Source organism: Takifugu rubripes, chromosome 3, assembly GCF_901000725.2.
Source record: "Takifugu rubripes chromosome 3, fTakRub1.2, whole genome shotgun sequence".
NCBI classification, from domain to species: domain Eukaryota; kingdom Metazoa; phylum Chordata; class Actinopteri; order Tetraodontiformes; family Tetraodontidae; genus Takifugu; species Takifugu rubripes.
In genome coordinates this window covers 2,539,320-2,560,430 of record NC_042287.1, presented here as the reverse complement: position 1 = coordinate 2,560,430, position 21,111 = coordinate 2,539,320, and the positions used below count along the sequence as shown (strand labels likewise).

General features: G+C 41.5%; 1 protein-coding gene across 3 annotated transcripts; it reads left to right on the top strand.

Moving 5' to 3' along the window:
• The first annotated feature begins 1,564 nt into the window (after positions 1–1,564).
• Positions 1,565–21,005, top strand: LOC101076108 (receptor-type guanylate cyclase daf-11-like). Of its 3 annotated transcripts, XR_003887933.1 has the most exons (9): positions 1,565–1,785; positions 3,812–4,955; positions 11,481–11,615; positions 13,016–13,190; positions 13,533–13,631; positions 13,775–13,866; positions 14,091–14,231; positions 15,489–15,913; positions 17,137–21,005. XR_003887933.1 is itself a non-coding variant. In XM_029834241.1 (8 exons), the coding sequence occupies exons 1-8, from the start codon at positions 1,661–1,663 to the stop codon at positions 17,233–17,235; spliced, it is 2,010 nt and encodes a 669-aa protein (XP_029690101.1). In that variant the 5' UTR covers positions 1,565–1,660; the 3' UTR covers positions 17,236–21,005. The 3 variants fall into 3 exon arrangements, 2 of the variants coding, with proteins under 2 accessions (XP_029690101.1, XP_029690100.1); XM_029834241.1 differs by lacking the exon at positions 15,489–15,913; XM_029834240.1 differs by lacking the exons at positions 15,489–15,913; positions 17,137–21,005 and having other exon boundaries at positions 14,091–15,467.
• The last annotated feature ends 106 nt before the right edge of the window (positions 21,006–21,111 follow it).

Here is a 21,111-nt window from a genome sequence, read left to right as displayed (position 1 = left end):
GGGCATTGTCTCCTCAAATGTTTTCAAATATTCACCTATAATCTTGCACAATGTAGCAGTGTTGACATCCTGCCATTTCTTGGCGAGTGGGAACCTTTCAAGTTGCCACATGTTGCTGTTTCCATTTCTTTGATCTGTACTCGTCGGCAGGTTTTCATTTCAACCTTGCATCCGAGCGTTCAGAGTATTCAGATGATGATGAGAATATCTGCCATGTAGGCCATCCTCACGCACCGCTGATTTGGCAGAAACATGGCCTAACTGTAAAAAACAGTGTGTAATAATGGGTTTCTTTCCTTCACTCTCCTTAAAAAGCCTTTGGTAAGTCCCACCGTGGCTGCAGCGCCATCACTCATGCATGTTTCCCACTTTAATTCTCTATTTTCAAGATATTCCAATGTGACCCAAAAAATGTACTTTTTTTCTGGTCATGCCTTGCAAGACAGGCAGTTTTCCTTGGTGGCATCCCCATCCACAAAACATACATTGGCAAAGAGCTGAGCAGGTCCACTAATTTCCATAGATTCATCAAGCTGCAAGGAAAAGTTTTTATTGATGTGGATGGTTTCCAAAACCACACTTTCGATGTCTGCAGACATGTCTAGTACGTGTGTTATCTGAGGGAGGAACTTTGACTGTGAATGATAAGGTTTAAAGCTTAATTTGAATAATTCCTAATTAAAACTATATTGCCTTATTTGGTGCCCCTTTCAGAACAACCTCACAAGTGTCACTTAAATAATTTACATAATATTGTCAATAATAACAACAATAATGATACCGCTATTACTACTAATAGTAATAATTCTTATTCTTATTATTGTGGGTGACTTGCAGGGATCTCAAGGCCACTTTACATAAAATAGAATACATTAAAACACACATACTAAATATATATTTATAAAATATTCTGTACATACAGTCAAATTACATTGGATTTGGCCAGTTTATGAAGGGAAGGCCAAACTAAACAGATGTGTTTTAATGGATATCCCGGGGACTTCCTTACATAGACAATGGGCAGACCTAAAGGACACAAAAACATAAAATCATGAACATAATAAGCAAAAAAATCTTTTAAAATGTAAGTATTTAGGCCACTAGAGGTCTGTGAGTTGCACTGGACAGAATATCCGTATTTAAAAACTGGGCTGGATGACAAATAGATGAGTTAGAATGTCCTCAAAAATGCCTGAGAAAATCCCCCACTCACTGCCAAATAAGTCATTTTGATAGACAGTGTATACAGTATTAGGTCTTTATAATGATGAATTAAGTCTGGCTTTGGAGTCATTGTTCCATCTTTATAAATTAACAGGACAGAAATACAAATTTAAACATTTAAAAGAGGTTAGACCTATGGATCTGCTTCTTTGTGGGCTGAGAGCCTAAAGTAATTTAATAAAACTAGACACGAAATTGCAAAAAATATTAGAGAAAAACACATCTAACTAAAACGAAACGTTAGATCTATTTCTAACATACATGGACGTTTATATTGTAGGAGGAAACCGGAAATAGAGGCCCCCGTATGTTTAATTTTATTACCTCCGGCACCGTCAGACGCAGAAACGCGTCCTGGGAGCTGACTGACCCCGGCTTTGGTGCGAGGTGACACTGAATTAACTTTCTCAAGCATCTTAAATCATTCCTTGAGTTTATGAAAAAAGAGTGTTTCGCATCCGGGACCTTGTCCTCGGCCTCTTTCAAAAGAAGGTTAAAAAAAAAGAGGAGGGTCGCTCCGTGGGCGCAGCAGGATGCAGGCGGGGACAGCAAATTGTGCAGGTGAGAGCAGCTCTGCTGTATGTCCCCTAATTTCCCCTAATTTGCTTTTAGTATTGGCACAAACAGGCCTAATTATCAAACTTGTCTGTTATTTAACATGTCTTATTAAACATGCAACATGCAGATGCTGTAATGAGGCTCACATCACAGAGGTCTGATAAGATGGAGTAAAGGCTGGTGAAAGATATAATATCACAATAAGCTTGACTTTACACATTATTTTATCATTCTGTCTTTTTTCAGCAGCTTTAGTAGTTGTGTTGACATTCTTTTATATCCAATGTTGGTTTTGTAAAAAGCTTTCGCATTTGTCTAGATCTAATATATTTTATCTTTAAATATTTTCATATTTGTTACGACCTGACATCACTCAAGACAGAAAAGGTGTATTTAGGGTTTAAAAGAGTTCCTAATGACCTATAAACACAGATTACACATAACTAATTAATTCTTATTTCAATCATATTGGTTCTAAGTGTTTTGAATGGGGATCAATTAATCAGAATAATAAGTTAATGTAATTTCTGACCAAAACAACAAATCAAATTCTATTTAACTTTGGTTAGAGCTGGTCGAACATGTTGGATATAGGAGAAAAGGACAAAATACAAAGTTATTTAGTAATAAATGTTGGCAATGAGTTCCCAAAATCTGCTCAAGTATATGGTCACTATTTTATTTAAATAATGAAATTCATTTAAGGTTGTGAACTAGTCATTTTTATTTTATGGATTAGTATATTAATGAAAGCAACTATAAAGCCATAAAATAGCCTGGAGCCTTGAATGAAATATGAAAATACATCAGTATTAACGTCTGTAGGAAAGCGTCACTTTATGAATGAGGCCACATGTGTTGTTGCTCACACTCATCAGCAGCTGAATTAGACTCTTAGAGGTGGCAGACATTAGATGGGCGCAGGAGACACAACACAAGGCACAGGACAAAAGAGAGACAAGATCTGAGGACAGAAATTACATGCAAAATAAATCTAAATCTTTGATAGAAAACATAAACTTTACCCACAAAATAACTTAAACCTGATGATGACACCAAGCTCTGAGGACACATGTTATATCTTTACATTTAGCTTTAGAAAAAGAGCAGATTCCTGACTCAGTATTACAGATGATACCCAATATTCAAGATTGTCAGCCATCGTAGTACACCCACCTACCATAGTACACCCACCTACTGCAGTACACCCACCTACTGTAGTACACCCACCTACTGCAGTACACCCACCTACTGTAGTACACCCACCTACTGCAGTACACCCACCTACTGTAGTACACCCGCCTGCTGCAGTACACCCACCTACTGTAGTACACGCACCTGCTGCAGTACACCCACCTACCGCAGTACACCCACCTACTGCAGTACACGCACCTGCTGCAGTACACCCACCTACTGTAGTACACGCACCTGCTGCAGTACACCCACCTACTGTAGTACACGCACCTGCTGCAGTACACCCACCTACCGCAGTACACGCACCTGCTGCAGTACACCCACCTACTGTAGTACACGCACCTGCTGCAGTACACCCACCTACTGTAGTCCACGCACCTGCTGCAGTACACCCACCTACTGCAGTACACCCACCTACTGTAGTACACCCACCTGCTGCATTACATCATCCTACTGTAGTACACCCACCTACTGTAGTACACCCGCCTGCTGTCTACACCAACCTACTGTCATACAACCAATCTATTGTAGTACACCCACTTGCTTTAGTACACCCACCGACTGTAGTATACCAACCTAATGTCATACAACAAACTATCGTAGTACACACACCTACTGTAGTATGCCAACCTACTGTATTACACCCACCTGCTGTAGTACACCAACCTGCTGTAGTACACCAACCTGCTGTAGTAAACCCACCTGCTGTAGTACACCAACCTACTGTATTACACCCACCTGCTGTAGTATGCCAACCTACTGTTGTACACCCACCTGTTGTAGTACACCTAAATGCTCAGCTTTCTTCAATAACCATTTATTCTTGCTTTTCTAGGTTTGCCGTATTCAACCTGTTTGGCAGCAACCTCATTGTCCGGCGCATTGTGACGGCCTGCCTGCTCTCCTTTCTGGCCCTCCTTGGATCAGTATTGTTTGACCTCAGAATGAATTTTGCCTTGCTGCACACCACCGAGGCTGCTTATGATGAGTTGACATCTTGCAGGACAAAAATCATCCTCCAGCTGATTAGCAAGCTCCAAAAAATGAGACATTTATTTCCCAAAGACTTTGGCAATGACACACTGGACGCACATTTTTTTGAGGCTGTGCTACCTGTATTTAACCACGTCTGTGGAGAAATGTCGGGCCAAAATGACGACCGTGGGCATCCATGCACAAGTGAGTCGGCTGGTTTTTGCAAGGAGATGAGGAGAAATGTTCAAGGATTTCTAAATATCTCGCTGGATACAAATATATTGACCGGGAAATATACTTCTGCCTATTCTTTGGCCATTGAAAGACTTATGGATATCTGGGGCACAGTGCAAGATACTTTCCACAAAGTCAAACAGAACCTCGTGTGGAGAGATGTCCTCTCTGCACGACTTCTGCTCACGTTCATAGAACTCAACCAGCAGTTAATGGACTCTGACCACCTGGCTACTCGCGCCGACTTCCAGCACAAGTGGAGCTGTGTTCTGACCCATCTCGGCTTGGCTATGATCCTGACTGATCGATTTCAAGAGTGCTGGTTTGAGAACATAATCCAGAAGTTAAACACAAGCCAGAATGTAAATGATTCATATATGTTTGACTCCAGCATGTGGCGGATTTCTAAAGCAGGAACAGAGGTTCTGTCAGGGTCTCACATTGGAGTTGAAGCTCTGAGAAACACCCAGCAGTGCTTATTCGACCGTGCTGTGCCAGCTCTCCAATTAGCCTCCAAGTCTGTGTCTTCCGAGCTGAGTATGAGGGTCTGCTGCCTGTTTGGGGCCTGCCTTATCTACCCGGTAGTGATCTTCTCTTTCAAGCAGATGACTGAATGGATACAGAACTTTGCCCAGAACCTGAAGGAGAAGTCTGAGGACCTGAAGCACCAGAGGCAGTTGGCAGAAGACCTGCTGCACCAAATGCTGCCAAAGTCAGTTGCCAAGCAACTCCGGCAGCAAAAGCACGTTGAGGCCGAGAGCTATGAAAAGGTGAGTGTTTGATCCCAGAGTCATGTGTAGGGTTGGTACCAAAGACGTGTGGCAGCAGAAGAGAATCATAGGTTCTCAGCGGGTGTGGCTCCCGTTCACATATGTTATTTCTCACCGTGGTCCAAACACCGCACCACTGGCACACGTTTTCATGACAACCAACAGAGAAAAGGAGAAAAGGATGTGAGGTACTTAGTTATTACTCGATTCCTGAGAGGTGAAGGGTAACAATGGAAACACACACTCAAGAATGTGTGTGATAAAACACTTCTTGTGTGTATGTTAGCAAACAGACTTTTATTCGTGCGGAACAGCATTCTACACACAAACATCACACAGTGTCCAGATCTTGTCATTATATGGGGTGTTGCTGTAAAGAGCCTGCCTCTGCATGAGCTGCAATCAGCATGAATGAATTTTGGCGTTTGCATCCTTTGTTGTTATTGTTGATATAATTGCCTGTAATTGCTCTGTTCCATATTCATCAGCACATAAAACAAGGTGTGCTGCTGAAAACTGTAGCAGCTGAGTCCCCTCTAAAGTGTGTGTGTGTGTGTTTGTGTGTTTGTGTGTGTGTGTGTGTGTGTGTCTTGTAAAATATCTTACAATACTTGTTTGAGGACAGAAACGAGCTACAGGCCTCAACGGTCTTGGATTTTCTGGATTTGACACTTTGTCCATTAGAAATTAAAAACCTCATATAAGAATCTGCTTTATAATCTATGTAGAAATTCCGGTATATTCAACTGTTTAAATTAAAAAATAAATTCACTAAGTTGAGCCGTCGTACAGGTTTCCTGGATTGTTCTCACACATTTTCTGAAAGCAGGCCTTAAAAATCTGTTCAAGTGAAAGTTTTTACGGAGATTTCCTTCATTAAAAATGTGGCAAACGCAGACAATCCTGTGGTGTTTTGAAAAAGGTGTGTTTAGAGCTGCATTTTGAGAGTAAAGCAATAATTTTGCTTGTAGTTTTGCAGAGTTGGTTCAGGGAGTTCTGAGTTAAATGTGGTCGTTGTAACTCACGTACCAGTATTTCTGTGCAAATTCAGAAAACTGTAGTAAGATTATAATTTTTTTTTGTGTACCGTAATGTACCTCCCTTTCGTCGAATTTATTTTATCTGTTTAACATAGGTCCCATTTTTATTGTTGGATTTTGCATTTTTTCTCAACTGCTAAGAGACATTTCTTGACTACTTCCAACCTTTTTTTCAAAACAAAAAGCAATTTTTATACTATATTCAAAAAGCCTCGCAAAATCAAACACCTCAAAGCAGATTTATCCATTCTCAAGATCAAAAAAAATCTTTTGGGATCATTCCAAAATAGTCAACATCAAATAGGACTGAGCAGTCAGTCAGAGTTCAAAATTTTTTTTGTTTGAAAAATAAAGTTGAAAATTCAGTAACACAGTTTGAATATCAGTATTCACAAAAGGTCAAAAACTAAATGAAAACAAGAACATTACAGTAAAAATTGGTCCTTTCCGTGGAATCCAATTCAAACACTCTATACATAAAATAAATATAGCTGCATAAAGACAGACTTATACTATAGTGTTTGCATTCCCGTTTTATATACAGTACATTACAATTTACGCTGCTTGACAGTAGTGTGTATTAGACTTTACTATTATGTATAAACACCAAATTCTAAAGTATTAGACAGTCAGTTGCAGTTCTTCACATGGCCGATGTGGGCGAGTGCCCAGTGGGGCAATCTGTATTGGGTCCCCCGCGAGGGGGGGGGGGGGGGGGACAAAAAAGGTTTTCTCTGGCGCCAAGGACACTGCGCATGAGAACAAAAACAGTTTAATCTGCACTCATTTCCACTATAAGTTATGGGAATGAGCACTCCTTATTCTTCCAAATTAATAAATTCATTATAAATATATAACTTAGACAGTTATATATTCCCAGAATGTCCCATAATTGCCATATTTAGGTCCTGTGAAACCATTAAAGGCAACCCAATTACAATCCAGTCAGTTGACAACCAACACTCTGTTGGAGGATCTTGTGGAATTTTCTGTGTGTCCGATGAGAGTGAAATAAAGATGGTTCATATCAAAGATGCGAGAATATGAGTATTTTATTTGAAGCATTGAAGACACTGGTCAGAGCATAATGCAGTCAGAGGGCAGCAAGTTGCTGCAGCTGAGCAGTTTGAACTTCTCTTCAAGCGTCGTCATTGGCTGCTCACAGCAAAACAAGATACCAGTCAAGGTCACGTCAGCATAGCAGAGACAAAGGAACATTATACAAAGTAACAGATGCTGGAACAGATGCTACACAAAAGATGCTACATATAAGCATCTTAGGGAAAGGAAGGAAGACTAGAGACAGTCTGAAGATAAAGGTTTGCACTATGCCGGCATGTTATCTCTATTGTGCATGCAATGAAACACAGCTAGCCATATGGTAATATGACTTGGTGCGTTTATTAGCTTGCTTTTGCTATGTTGATTCTACTTATACACATGATGATTTTATTTGGTGTTTTATTTTGCTGAACTATCAACTATATATTTGACAAATATCCAAGTGATACAGTTGGAACAAGGCCTACCACATTAGCCTTCAATTAGGATTTTGTCGTGAATGCAAAAATGTCTATCAGTTATGGTCTGTGTAGACCACTAAATTGGAACCTGCCCCAACATAAACATTTAAAGGTTGAAGGGCCAAAGTTAGAGCAAGTACCTCTTTCTCTATAACTAAATAATGCTTTTGCTGCACTACCTACCACTACCTGTAATACCTTTATCATCGGCTTGCACAAACACTGCCCCCGCCTCAAAATCACTTGTATCAACCTTTAATGTGGCTGATCCAACCGTGGAACTGCAAGTACAGGTGCTGTGGACAACAGATGTCTCACTTTGTCAAATGCCTGCTGACAACACAGAGACCAGACATATTTAACACCAGCCCTCAACAACTCAGTCAGTGGTGCAACGGTTGATATGGTTGAATTTGTTAGCAGAACTGTGTACTCTTGGGCCGCCTTCCCTAAGGAAACACGCACATGATATGTTTTAACCAAGTTAACTTGACAGACTATAGTTGATTTTCTTTTACCTGGCATTTCAATCAATAAGCCTGGAAGTAACAAAAGCATGAACTAACTTTTCAGCATCATGCCGCGTCAGTAGCTTCCTGATCTTTGTGATGTTCCTCAGGTGAAAAAAAGGCACTTGTAGAGACTAATTTAATGTGTGAGTTGAAGGAGAGATTTTGGTCAAAGGTTACTCCTAGATACCTCACAGAGGGACTAGATGTTAATGAGATACCATCTAGAGTGATCATGTGATCTAATCTATCCCTGAGAGGTTCAGGACCAAAAGCCATGACCTCAGTTTTTCCCAAGTTAAGGAGGAGGAAATTTGAAGACATCCACGACTTTATGTCTTTAAGACAGGTCTGGAGCTTCACTAACTGCTCTATCTCCTCTGGTTTCATGGATAAATAAAGCTGAGTGTCATCAGCATAACAATGAAAATTTATCCCATGCTGCCGAATAATGTTCCCTAAGGGAAGCATGTACAAGGTGAAGAGGATTGGTCCAAGTATAGAACCTTGAGGAACGCCATGGCTAACCCTACTGTATGAGGAGGGAACACCATGGACATGAGCAAACTGGTATCTATCAGATAAATATGATCCAAACCAGTCTAGTGCTGTCCCTTTAATCCCAATCACATGTTCCAGTCTATGTAACAGGAAGCTGTGATCAACTGTATCAAAAGCAGCACTGAGGTCCAGCAGAACCAGCATAGAGACCAGTCCATGATCTGAAGCTATAAGAAGATCATTAGTAACTTTAAGAAGTGCTGTTTCTGTGCTGTGATGAGCTCTAAAGCCTGACTGAAACATCTCAAACAGGCTGTTCCTCTGCAGGTGCTCCAGTCACCACCACCTACTGTAGTACTGAGTCACCACCACCTTCTCAAGAACTTTAGAGATAAAAGGAAGGTTGGATATTGGCCTATAATTTGCTAACACATCAGGATCCAGTAATGGTTTTTTAAGCAACGGCTTAATCACTGCCACCTTGTAGGACCGGGGTACATAACCTGACACTAAAGAACCATTTATCTGGTCCAGGATAGAGCTGCCTATCACTGGTAAAACATCCTTCAACAGGTGTGTTGGGATGGGATCTAAAAGACACGTGGTGGTCTTGGATTTCTGAATTAGCGAAGACGCCTCAGAAAAATATATAGGGCTGAAGGAGTTTAAGGGCTCGTTGGAGAACCTGTATGTTCCCACAGTCAGCACATCTGGTGATGGTCCAGTTGTTGGGATGGCCTGGTTAGCTTTCTCTCTGATAGCTAGAACTTTATCAGTGAAGAAGCTCATGAAGTCTTCACCACTAAGGGAAGAAGGGATACGTGGATCTAAAACACTGTGACTCTTGGTTAATTTGGCCACAGTGCTGAAAAGAAACCTGGGGTTGCTCTTATTTTCCTCAATTAAAGAAGAAAAATAAGCTGTTCTAGCCTTGCGGAGGGCCCTTTTTGTAAACTAATAGACAGTCTTTCCAGGCTACATGATAGCTGTCTATTTTACAAGAATGCCACTTCCTTTCCAGTCTTTGCACTTTCTGAGGGTCCTGATATGTGAATTATACCAGGGGGCACACCTCCTCTGATTTACTATTTTCTTTTTCAGGGGGGCAACAGAATCAAGCGTGATTCTCAATGAGGTTGCTGCACCTTCAGCAATAGAGTCAACCTCAGCAGGGCTAAGATTATAATGATTGATCCCTGGGGAAACACACGGTGGTCCTGGGATCAGCACAGGGATCACTTCCTTAAACTTAGCTACAGCATTATCTGAAAGACATCTGCTATAGTAAGACTGTGCTCTGAGCATAGAAGAATCCTTAATCATAAATGTGAAAGTGATCAAAGAAAGATCTAACAGAAGGGGGTTCTGAGGGAACACTGACACATGTTCTACCTCAACACCATAAGTCAGAACTAGATCTAGGGTGTGGGTGAAGCTATGAGTTGGTTGCTTTATCTGCTGGAGGAAACCAACTGACTCCAGTAATGAAATGAAGCCATTTCTAAAGCTGTCATTTACAACGTCTACATGGATATTAAAGTCTCCAATGATAATGACTTTATCTGTTCTAAGGACCAAGTCAGATAAGAAATCAGAGAAATCAGACAGGAACTCTGAATGTGGCCCAGCAGGGGGCCGATATACAACTACAAACAGAAGTGGCTTTTCTGCCTTCCAGTTCAGATGGGTGATGCCAAGAGTCAGGCTTTCAAATGAACTGGAGCCATATTTTGGTCTAGGATTAATGAATAACTTGGAGTGATAGATTGCTGCCACTTCCCCTCCTCGACCAGTAACACGAGGAATATGATAATTAAGATGGGTAGGAGGAGTAGATTCATTTAAGATAACATACTCCTCCTGAAGCCAGGTCTCAGTAAGACAAAATAAATCAATGTGATGATCCGCTATCAGGTCGTGCACTAACAGGGATTTACACAAAAGAGATCTAATATTTAACAGTCCACACTTAATTGTGATATTAGTTTCTCCAACTGGTGCTTTAGTATTAATTTTAATAAGATTATGGTGATTGACCTCTCCCCTGCTCTGTGCTTGGTGACTTTTAACCATGGAACAGAGACTACCTCTATAGTGTTAAATATATTATTGTTGGTGGATGAGGGTTCTATGGAAGCAGCAGAGAGGTGTGTAAGACTACAACTCTGATCCTGGTCTTGACCCTGGATTGTCAGGTCACTTTGGGTCTAATAAAATTAGCCAAATTACTAGTTTTATTAGACCCAAAGTGACCACAAACTCACTCACTCACTCACTCAATCATGAGTCACAAGTCCGTCACAGGAAAAAATATGTTTTTGTGAGTGAGCCTGTGTTTCTAGTTTTGTAAAAAGGCTAAAATAGATCAAATTGTGTCTTACTAGATGAAAATTGTTCATGGTTTTGGGAAAAGAGTGATAAATTCAATAAACGTGTTCAGGGCATCGAGCATTTGGGGGGGGGGGGTCCTTTCCTCACAGTACTGCCTTTGGTATCGGAGGTACCTGAACGCTCACCGAACCTACTGCACCTCTCCGGACTTGGGATGAGGCTGCTGCTGCTCTGAAACAGTCGGTTTTTGTACCTCGCCAAGGAATGCACTCTCACGTTTAACTTAAACTCATCGTGTCTCATCAAGCTCGGCCTGTTCCAGCGGCCCTCAAGGACGAGAGGCACCAGCAACTCAAATAGCAGAAACTTCGATGATGTCAAGCTGACCTGTTGGGAGAATGTTGTTTGACTGCTGCACTTGAAAACTCACCTGCATATGCTCACATAGAACACAGTTATAGTGATGACATTTGATTATATTGAGTAAATATATGATGAACCATAAGCTCTCTGTTTGAGAGAGATGAGTGGAATTAGAATCAGTTGAGGTCTGCATTTGTTTTCAGTCATAGGAACATATGGTTTGAGTTCATGTGACTTTTCTCTGATTGTCTTTTTCAGGTGACTATTTTCTTTTCTGACATCGTGGGCTTCACCTCTATCTCGGCTTCTTGTTCTCCGCTCCAAGTGGTTGAGCTGCTGAACAACCTTTACATGTGCTTTGACACACGCATTGACTCCTATGATGTCTACAAGGTGAGCAAACGTGTATAAATTAGCTTTATTTTCTCATTTGTTAGGAACCTGTAATATTTCTAAGAACTAATGTAATCATTTAAACTGATAAAATGATTTATATGTTCTTCAAGGAATATTTACAGATATTGCTGAATACATGATCTTTAAAATCTTTTACGTGTGTTTGTTTTTATTTTATAGTAAATGAATGTGAACAATCAGGATGTGCATTAAAGCAGTTTTTTTGGGGGGGGGTTGTCATGGGAACAGGGCAAAGAGCTTATTTCAAACAAGATATTTTCTTAAATGTAATTATTGAGGGGGAACCATTATGCTATTTATCAAAAAGTGCATAACATACGTGTGTTAAATTGGAGGACAAACATTAATTTTTAGTTTTAGCCTTTTGTTTTTAGCCTATTATCCTGTTATTTTTAGTCATTTATAAAAGTAACAGTTTTTATTGATGTAAAAGAAAATGCATATTCTGTTAATGAAGTCGAGCAATACCACAATGCCAGCAATTTTAGCTTGTTGCTTTCGTAATAATTGATTATTGATTAATTACAACTTTACACAACAGTGCAGTGAATATTTCTGGGACAATGACATGAATTTCCCGGATTAGGGATGGGGGTCCAGACCTTACCTGTACCAATATAGTGAACAAATATGTGTTTATATGTTTTACAGCGGGACAGTTGAATGATGGTGGATAGATTCAGGTGTTAGTCAGGGTGAAGGCCTGGAGGGTGAAACTGTTGTGTCTGGTTGTGCAGGTGTACAGTGAGCTGTAGCGCCCTCCAGAGGGCAACAGGGAGAACAGGTATGGGTCAGTAGTTACGTTTACTGCCCGATTCCTGACTCTGGAGGAGAACAGGAACTGGAATGAAGGCGGTTTGACGCCAGGGATTCTGTCTGCCATCCTGATCGTCCCCTCCAGCCTGTGTCTGTCCTGTTTGGTGACTGAACAGAGTCGAAGTGGGTCAGATGCTGCTGAGGCATGTAGAACATTATGGCTGGAGCAAGAACTACGTCATCTGCTGGGCATTTTTGACGATAGTGTCCAAGTTAGATGACCAAGTCCTGGGAGATGGTGGTTCCCAGGATCCTAAAAGTGTCCACAGCAGCCTTGCAATCTGTTGTTGAGGACAGTGATGCGGGAGCTTGTCCTCAGGTGGACTTTGTCCAGACCTCCTGTCTGCATGCACACTTTTTGCCCTCTCTAATGAGGCTGATCAGCACAGTGTCATCTGCAATTTTCAGGAATTTAACATTTTGAGGTACATTTTTCATCACTGTTAATGTGTCATAACACTACTACTGCTGGTAATAATCATCGCTGCCATAACAGTTCCTTGTCGGTAGATCCCTTTTGTTCTCGAGCTCTAACAGAAGGTAAACATCCTCCACACTAGGTAGAGACTATTGGGGATGCCTACATGGTGGTGAGCGGGTTGCCTGAGAGGAACGGGGACAGTCATGCCGACGAGATCGCCAAAATGGCGCTCGATCTGGTGGCTTCTGTCCGACAGGTTTCCATCCCTCACATGCCCCATCACAGGTTACAGCTACGAGCAGGCATCCATACAGGTGAGAGGAGCTCGCCGAAGGTTCCAAGAGTTTGGCTGGAATGTAATCAGAAACTGTTCCTTTTACTAGAAATGGGATAATACTTCAGCACAGGGTTAAAATACATACATATAAACATGATTCTGTGAGAAAATGTAAATGTTCTTGTCATTAAATACTCGATCATAACATTTTATTGTCAGTTATAATTGAATCTTGCTGATAAAGTAAATCATATAGTGTAGACAACAGCAACAGCAATAATAATAATAACTTCTGCAAGATCATACTGAATTTGTAGATGTTGAATCAGAAAAAAGAAAAAGCACTGACTGTTACTTATTTCAACTGAGTTCTGCTCAGGTCCGTGTGTGGCAGGAATCGTGGGTTACAAGATGCCAAGATATTGTCTGTTTGGAGATACTGTTAACACAGCATCTAGGATGGAGTCCACCAGTCTGCGTATGTGACCGCACACACACACACACACACACAGCAGAAACATTGTGCCGTTTCTCCCACACATCGGGACCTGTGATGTCATCTTTAGCTTTATTTCAGTTCCCCTTAGCCCTACTCATAGTCCTACTTTGTGTGTTCCTCAGCCCAGAGAATCCACACCAGCTCAGAAACGTACGTGGCTCTGAGCAGGGATGATGCCTATGAGCTGCAGCTTCGTGGAGAGATCGAGGTCAAGGTGAACCCGCCACTCTTATGTTTGGATTATGCTAGCTGTTTAATGTCATTCACACTTTACATTCAAGTTTGTTTGTTTTGTTATGTTTTGGACCATGCCCAATGTTAGCATAAGTATCATTTATAATTCTTACGCTCATTATTGTTTTCCCTAAATTGTGATAAATGTTTAGTTTGGGGTTGTGTTTTCCATGGATTAGCACCAACCTCTTTCCTTTCCTTCAGGGCAAAGGTACAATGAAGACCTACTGGCTGGTTGGCCATAAGAACTACAGTGTGCAAAATGACAGTCTGGTCTGCCACTGGATCCCCAATAAGGCTCGAAAGAAGAAGGCAGCTGGCAGCAGCGAGGACTGCTTGGGCAGTGTGAGTTTAACTGCTCTTTTAAAATCAGGACAAATAATGCACGTGAGAATCTGTGTCCAGTTATGTTTATTCTTTCCACTTGCTCTTTTTCTTTGGAATACACCTCCCTGCATTCCGATGTAATTGTCTGGCAATCGCGACATAATATATCCCGTAATTGTGGGATCTTTTGTAGTTATCCTGAACTGGACAGGTGCCACGCCCACTACTTCTTTACCATTAGGATCGTCACGATTCCTTTTCCTCTTCAGGATCTAATTTCGAAGCAGGTCCAAGACGTTTATCTGAGCCACCAGTCAGTGAGGTTATATCCATGAAGCACATCATACTGAACAAAACCTGTGGGGGGGATGCCTGCATACTGTTTACAAACCATTAATATTTTAAGGAGCATTGTAGCATTGTTTGTTTTTTAATGTTGTTTAGTTTTTCGATGATGTCTTTAGAGCGGCGTCATATACAATTGTTGTTGTGCATTTGAATTTGTCAGGGAGTTGGTTGAGAAGTTTGTTACAGTTCAGCCCAGGTACGTAAGTGTGAGTTTGAGGGTGCCCTTTCTGCCCGGCAGGGGTTGGAGTCGATATTTGCATTTAAACATTTTCCACTAGAGGGCGGTAGTATTTTCTCATCGTCATCATCATTATCATCCTTTTCCTCCTGCTTTATCCCTTTTGGGGGTCACGGGAGGGTGCTGCAGCCTTTCCCAGCTACAGATGGGTGAAGGCAGGTCCACCCCAGGATGGGTTGCCAGGTAATCGCAGGGCCCTAGGAGCATTTGTGGGTTTGGTACCCTGCTGAAGGGTACCTCAGCAGTGTTCCGAAGGTGTTCTGGCACCTAACCCTATTACCAGAACACCCATGTTTTAGCTGCACTGGTGCTTGAACCCAGAACCCTCCACTCCTCAGCCCAGTTCCCAACAGGCTGAGCTTCCACCGCCCCTGTTGCTCTGTGGCATCACTCCTGAGGTCCTGGACACCTGAATAAATATGAGACATTATAGTTTGTCTATCATGCATAATTCATTTCTTTAATCAATGGTAGTGAGTCACAACCATAAATACTACTGTCATCCTTGCTACTACATAATAACAAAATAGATTTTCTATTACTGGCCAGTTAAACTGGTTAAAATTTGTGTTGTATTTTAAAGGATTGTTACATTAAAATCTAAAAGACACTGTCAAATAAATGTAAGTTTAATTTGAGATTGTACTTTATTCAATTCAATTCATCTTCATTTATAGAGCCTGTTTCAGTGTCCCTAGGTGCTTGATAGACCCAGGGCCTGACCCCCAACAAGCAAAACCTTGAAACCTCGAGCAGGACCAGGCTCATATGGGGGACCCTCCTGCTGATGGCCGTCTGGGTAGCGAGGGAGGAGAAGGGGGGAGGAAAAGAGGGTTGGGGGGGACAGGTAGACACACATCATATGTGCAATTACATTGTTTACAAAGAGGAATCAAGCTAGAACTGAGTGGGTGATTGGAGCTGGCCGGCAGGTCAGTGCACGACTATCATCCTCCTCCTCATCATCATCATCCTGCTCATCATCATCACCATCATCATCATCATGGAGGGAATAAAATGATCAAACTCGTGCCGAGTCTCCTGCTGGTTTGAGAGCCACGGAATAAAAATGGGGTTCAAGAAGAAAAATGGACAGTGACCCCCTGAGAACCTGGTCAGTAATCAACTCTCATCATTCTATGACTAGTATGATTGCTACATACTACTACTATTCATATTAACCCAGCCTGTCTGTTAGTTCCACATATTGTGTATGACCTCATTGCAGGAGCAGGACACCCGCAAAAGGTAAAGGTGTATTTAAAATATAATAACTACTGCAAAAACCACCCAGAAACTGTTCAGACGTCAGGCAGGTGGCTAGAACCTCCGCACAGACCAGTGTATCTGGTCCCCCTAGTGGTCGTGACCACTGGTCAATGCCAGACTACAGAATCGGCTCCAGCCCCCCTCTTTCTGGTGTGGTGTGGTTATGGCTGACAGTAACCGATATTAATCAAGGGCAGAAAACTTCAAACTGGTGCTGGATATTCACTCACCTCGGCAGTGTCACAGTATCAATATATCCCAATGTCTTATTCCGAGGCGGAAATATGAGCAAATCTAATTCTGAGAAAATGGACTCGTAATGATGAAATCTTTTCTCATAAGTATGAGATAAGCAGTAACTCTTTTTTACACTTTTATTCGTGAATGCAATGCGCTTCCTTAGTGGAGGTATAAGTGGGCTTACTAGCTAAAACTAGGCAAATGCTGAGCATTTTTGTTGGAAAAATGGCTTCAGTTATTAAAACATCAAGAGCAAAACTGAATATGCATTGCATATGTGTAGGGTCACGTCTAAATATTTGCAAATGAACGAATAAATGGGGGCATTTCCAAACCAAGGTCATCAAATAGTGGTTTGTTGAAAAAAACAAAACTGTTGGGGTCCAGGCTTCTGGGTTGTTTTTTTCCTGCAGGGGGCGTGGTGGAGCCATGCTCCCGCCACAGGCTGTCGCACCTGCGGCCTACCAGTGTTGGAGTATTTTGGTGACTTTGGTGTGTTTGGAATTTGCTAGTGTATTTGGTATCTTGTGTACGGTACGTTTCCCTGCTCGTTCGAGGTGTCCATGCCATCCTGCTGGACTCGTGAAACGTGCAGAATCCGACTCCTGTGTTGGCTCCTGCTGGAGCTCTCTCTGCGCCCTGGAGGTTTGAACTTGTGCTTCCCAGCAGTCCAGGATGACTGCCATTTTTCTGTTTGAATGAAACTGGTTTCGGACTTTTTATCACTGCGTTCTTGCCTGCTTTCGGGTCCTGTTCAAACCCAGACCGTAACAATAACATTGCTTGTGGAGCTGTTGTTTGTGCTGAAATGGCGTTTCTCTGTGTCAGTCATCAGCCACAGACCAGAGCTTTGGCCAGAACATCATCACTCCTTCCTTCTCAAGTGTTGAAGCCAGCAGTGAGCCTGGACAGATGGGCCTGACCTGAACCTGGCACCATGTGTGGAGCGCCGTGGTTACTAAAACCGGGGACTGCAGGAAATAAAGTGGGGCCAGCTCTTTTTCACGTTACGAATAATAAACATTTGTTCCTGTAAGTTAACTTATTGAAAATGAATTCATATTTATGTGTTGGTTTCACTACAATATGTTAGTCCAATAAGGAGCAAGAAATGTTTTTGCTACCATGGTCATTTAATGGCTAAATAACAGTGTTGTCAGAGGGTTTTTGTGCTTTTTCTTAAGTTCATTCTGAGGTTCGGAGAGCCATGGATATGATTTTTAACCACCTATACTATTATATGTTGCTCTGACTACTGCTTTGTGTTTACTTCTGTTTCATTTTTATGTCTACATTCAGGTATATTTCTGTCCTCAGAGTTGCTTGGTTGTCTTCTATGTGAGTTGCCACTTGAGGAAATATGTTGTCTTATTTTTTTTCATGTCATCATCGTTTGATCAGGGACTCTCCTCACACTCATCGTAGTTATTGCCTGAAAATTTTGCTTCTTTTCTTTTTTCTTTCCTCTTATAACACAATAACAATCTAAATAAAACTGGGCTAAAATAATGTTCCACTTTTTTCCTGTTTGCATTTAAACGTTTCTTAAGTTATTTGTTATAGTAACTTTTCAGTGTCTACAGGGTTTAAAAATGTCAGGGTCAAACCAGGTGGGGGTCAACCCCCAGACAGGTACCGCACAATGGATGGGCATTTTATTCCCACAGCAACAGAGCCCAAAGTCTCCTCTGGTGTGAGGATCCATAGTTGCCATCTCACACACCAGCAGCTAGCTGGTGTGCTAGCATGGTGTCGAGAGGAGTGGCTATTGTCCTGGCTCGGATTGGAGACCAACCTCAACAGTCCAATCCGCATAAGACGGACAAGACAGAAACCGGAGTATAGCCCTCGTGTCCAGTGATGGAAGCAAGCAAAACTCTGTCTGATGAACAGTTGATAGCAAAGCTCTGATGTGAGATTAGCTCTCAGGTGAGAAGAGGTCTTGAGTAGAGGAAGTGTTTTCCACGTGCACTCTATAGTACCTGGGACCACTACAGTAGGTTCAGAGCATGACCGAGGTACCCTTGTGCAAGGTGCCAAAACCACAAAAATGTTCACATAAGGCGCAGTAATTACCTGGTGACTCATCCAGGGGTGGACCCTGCCTTCGTCCATGAGATGAGATGAGATGAGATGAGTTCATGGGGTCTTTCATAGAATACAGCTCAAACATTACAAATAAAAATAGATATAGCCACATGAAGACAGGCCTATGCTGTAGTGTAGAGCATATGCACTCCTGATTTACATGCACATACAGGAGTTTGCTGACCTCTGTCCTTTCTGAATGGTGCTCTGAGGACACTCTCCTTACTTGCTGTTACCTTTTGTCTCTCTACCTTTTGTCTCATAGTAGAATGGATCTCATAATTACTGTTCTTGCTCTTAACTCTGCCTGACCCTCCTCATACACCGCCTCCTACCGCTGTTGTTCTTCACTCTGACCTGGCTGACGTTGGTTCCATCCCATCTTTAGCAACAAGAGTGAACAGTCTTAGTGGTTGTGCGTCAGCTATGACACTTGTGCTGGAGGTGCGTTTAACGACTGTGTTAACAGGTGGCCACACTCATGGCCACCTGCACAAGTACGTCACAGGGAAAAATATGTTTTGTACTTTAGTGTTTAGTAATTCAGGAAAACTGTAAAAGGAAGACTAAAATATTACACTGTACAGATACTGTTAGCATTTAGATGAAGCAGATTTGACAGCTAATGGCTCAAAGGAAATGAATGAACAACAGAGGGTTGCTAAAATCAATATTAGTCAAAATGGACTCCGGTTGTCAGCCAACATTACATAAATCGACTCGGTCAATGTTTAGATGAATAGCGAAGGTGGTATTTCTTTGCTGATAGCTGCTTTTGTTATTGAAATTTTTGATATGGGACCATGCTTGTGCCACCTGCAGGCCACATCCAAGAACGTTTGAAGAATGTTTCTTTGTACAATCTAAATGAACACAAACAACAGGAGAGCAAGGGCTTTTGAATGACAGCCCATATGGAATGTCCCTACCATCTCCTTTCTCACATGTAGCCTTGTTGGGAGTGGGTACTAATGGAGTAGGTTATTAGTTATGGTTAGCCTTCTGACTTACAGAGATCAACAGCTGAACATAATTAAGCCACCACTGCAAAATAAGGAAAAATCTATAAATAATCAAGTACATTTTTGATTCCTCCATAGTGGAGATCAATTTACTTACTGTGCTGTATATATTTAGGTAGACTTACGATGCTGTCAGAAAGAAACAACACTTATATATGTGTCTGTTTTTCTCCTTTTTCTGTCCTCCCTCACATTCTACACCTTTTCCTGTTTCTGAGGAGCACTTTCTGCATGGTGGAGCAGCAGGCTTGTTGACCTCCACCCTACTGGAACCAACACCAGCATCTCACCACCCCATTAGGATCTGGGAAACAGCTCTGACTCAAGTCACACTTCTTCCCAGAATACAGGGGATGTGTATTTTAATGTGTTTGTGTCAAACGCTACGGTTGAAATCGTTCGGTTGAAAGATCCCGAGACACTTGGATTCCTGAATACAACATTTAGCGCTACTGGTTCCAGATCTGGAGCAATATAGTTTGCTAATGGATGTGCCTCACAAAAAAGTGTGGCTGTAAGCCCAACAGGTTAGTATGTTCAGGTTGAAAAGACCAGAACAAGGATCCACGTTTACGTGCATTTCACAGTTTGGGCCCGTCTTTGCATGCCAATGAGCAACAGCAGCAAAAAGCAGGTGGTCATAGGTTGCAAACATCTTTATTAACCTCTTTATCAAATCCCATTCTCTTAGATCATGGTGATTTACAACATTTCCATTGTAAGTTAAAATATATATTTGTTTTAAACATAAAAATCACTGCCGTGGCACCGGCATGATTCAGTGTATAATAAACATGAGCACAATTAAAGATGTGATGTGAGTCTGTATATTATACACATGTGTTACACAGATTTTGGTCGACAACACTTAACTTTCACCACCAGTAATTTACTGCACACGATTACAAAAATCGATTTACTAAACAATATAATACAAGCAACACAGAGACGCTGATCTCAACTGTGTGTGTGTGAGTGTGTGTCTTGTGTGTGTAATCCTGTCATAGGAATGATGTGTTATTACCACCGCCAAGGAAGTTATATGACATTTGTTGGCAAAATAACTCAAATGGTTATAAACCGTTTGAAGGTTTTGACGCTGGGCGAAGGAACAGATTATTAGAACGGGGAATATTTCGGATTCCAGAGGGACTTTAACCATTGCTCCTCCAAAAAGCCGAGGGGCTTTGATTATAAGGTCTATTCTATGTACCCTTTTATTACTACTGCCTATATATTCTATACTAGGGGTGCAAGTCACAATATGTGGGGATCTGCTTGGTGGAGGTTTGCATTATTTTTGTGTTATAAGGATTTTTGCCGGACCCCACGTCTGCTCCTCAAATAAACAATACAGAACTTTATATTTTATGAGCCTGTTACTCATTAAACTGAAGCGCTAAAGACAATTATTAGAACATTTCCTAAATTACTGCAACGGGCGTGATGCAATAACCAACGTACTCACTGTCAGATTTCAGTTTCAATTAAACACCCACACACATACAAGTATATCATCAGAAGAACTAAGATTTATCAATTGCAATAAACTAACAGGCAGATAATAGAAGAAACAAAGAGATATTTTAAAAAAAAAAAACAGTTTATACAATATAATATTTTGTTTGTCATCACAAATTCATTTTATGAAAACATCTGAGGCTCATCAGGTCATCCTGTGTAACATGTCTGA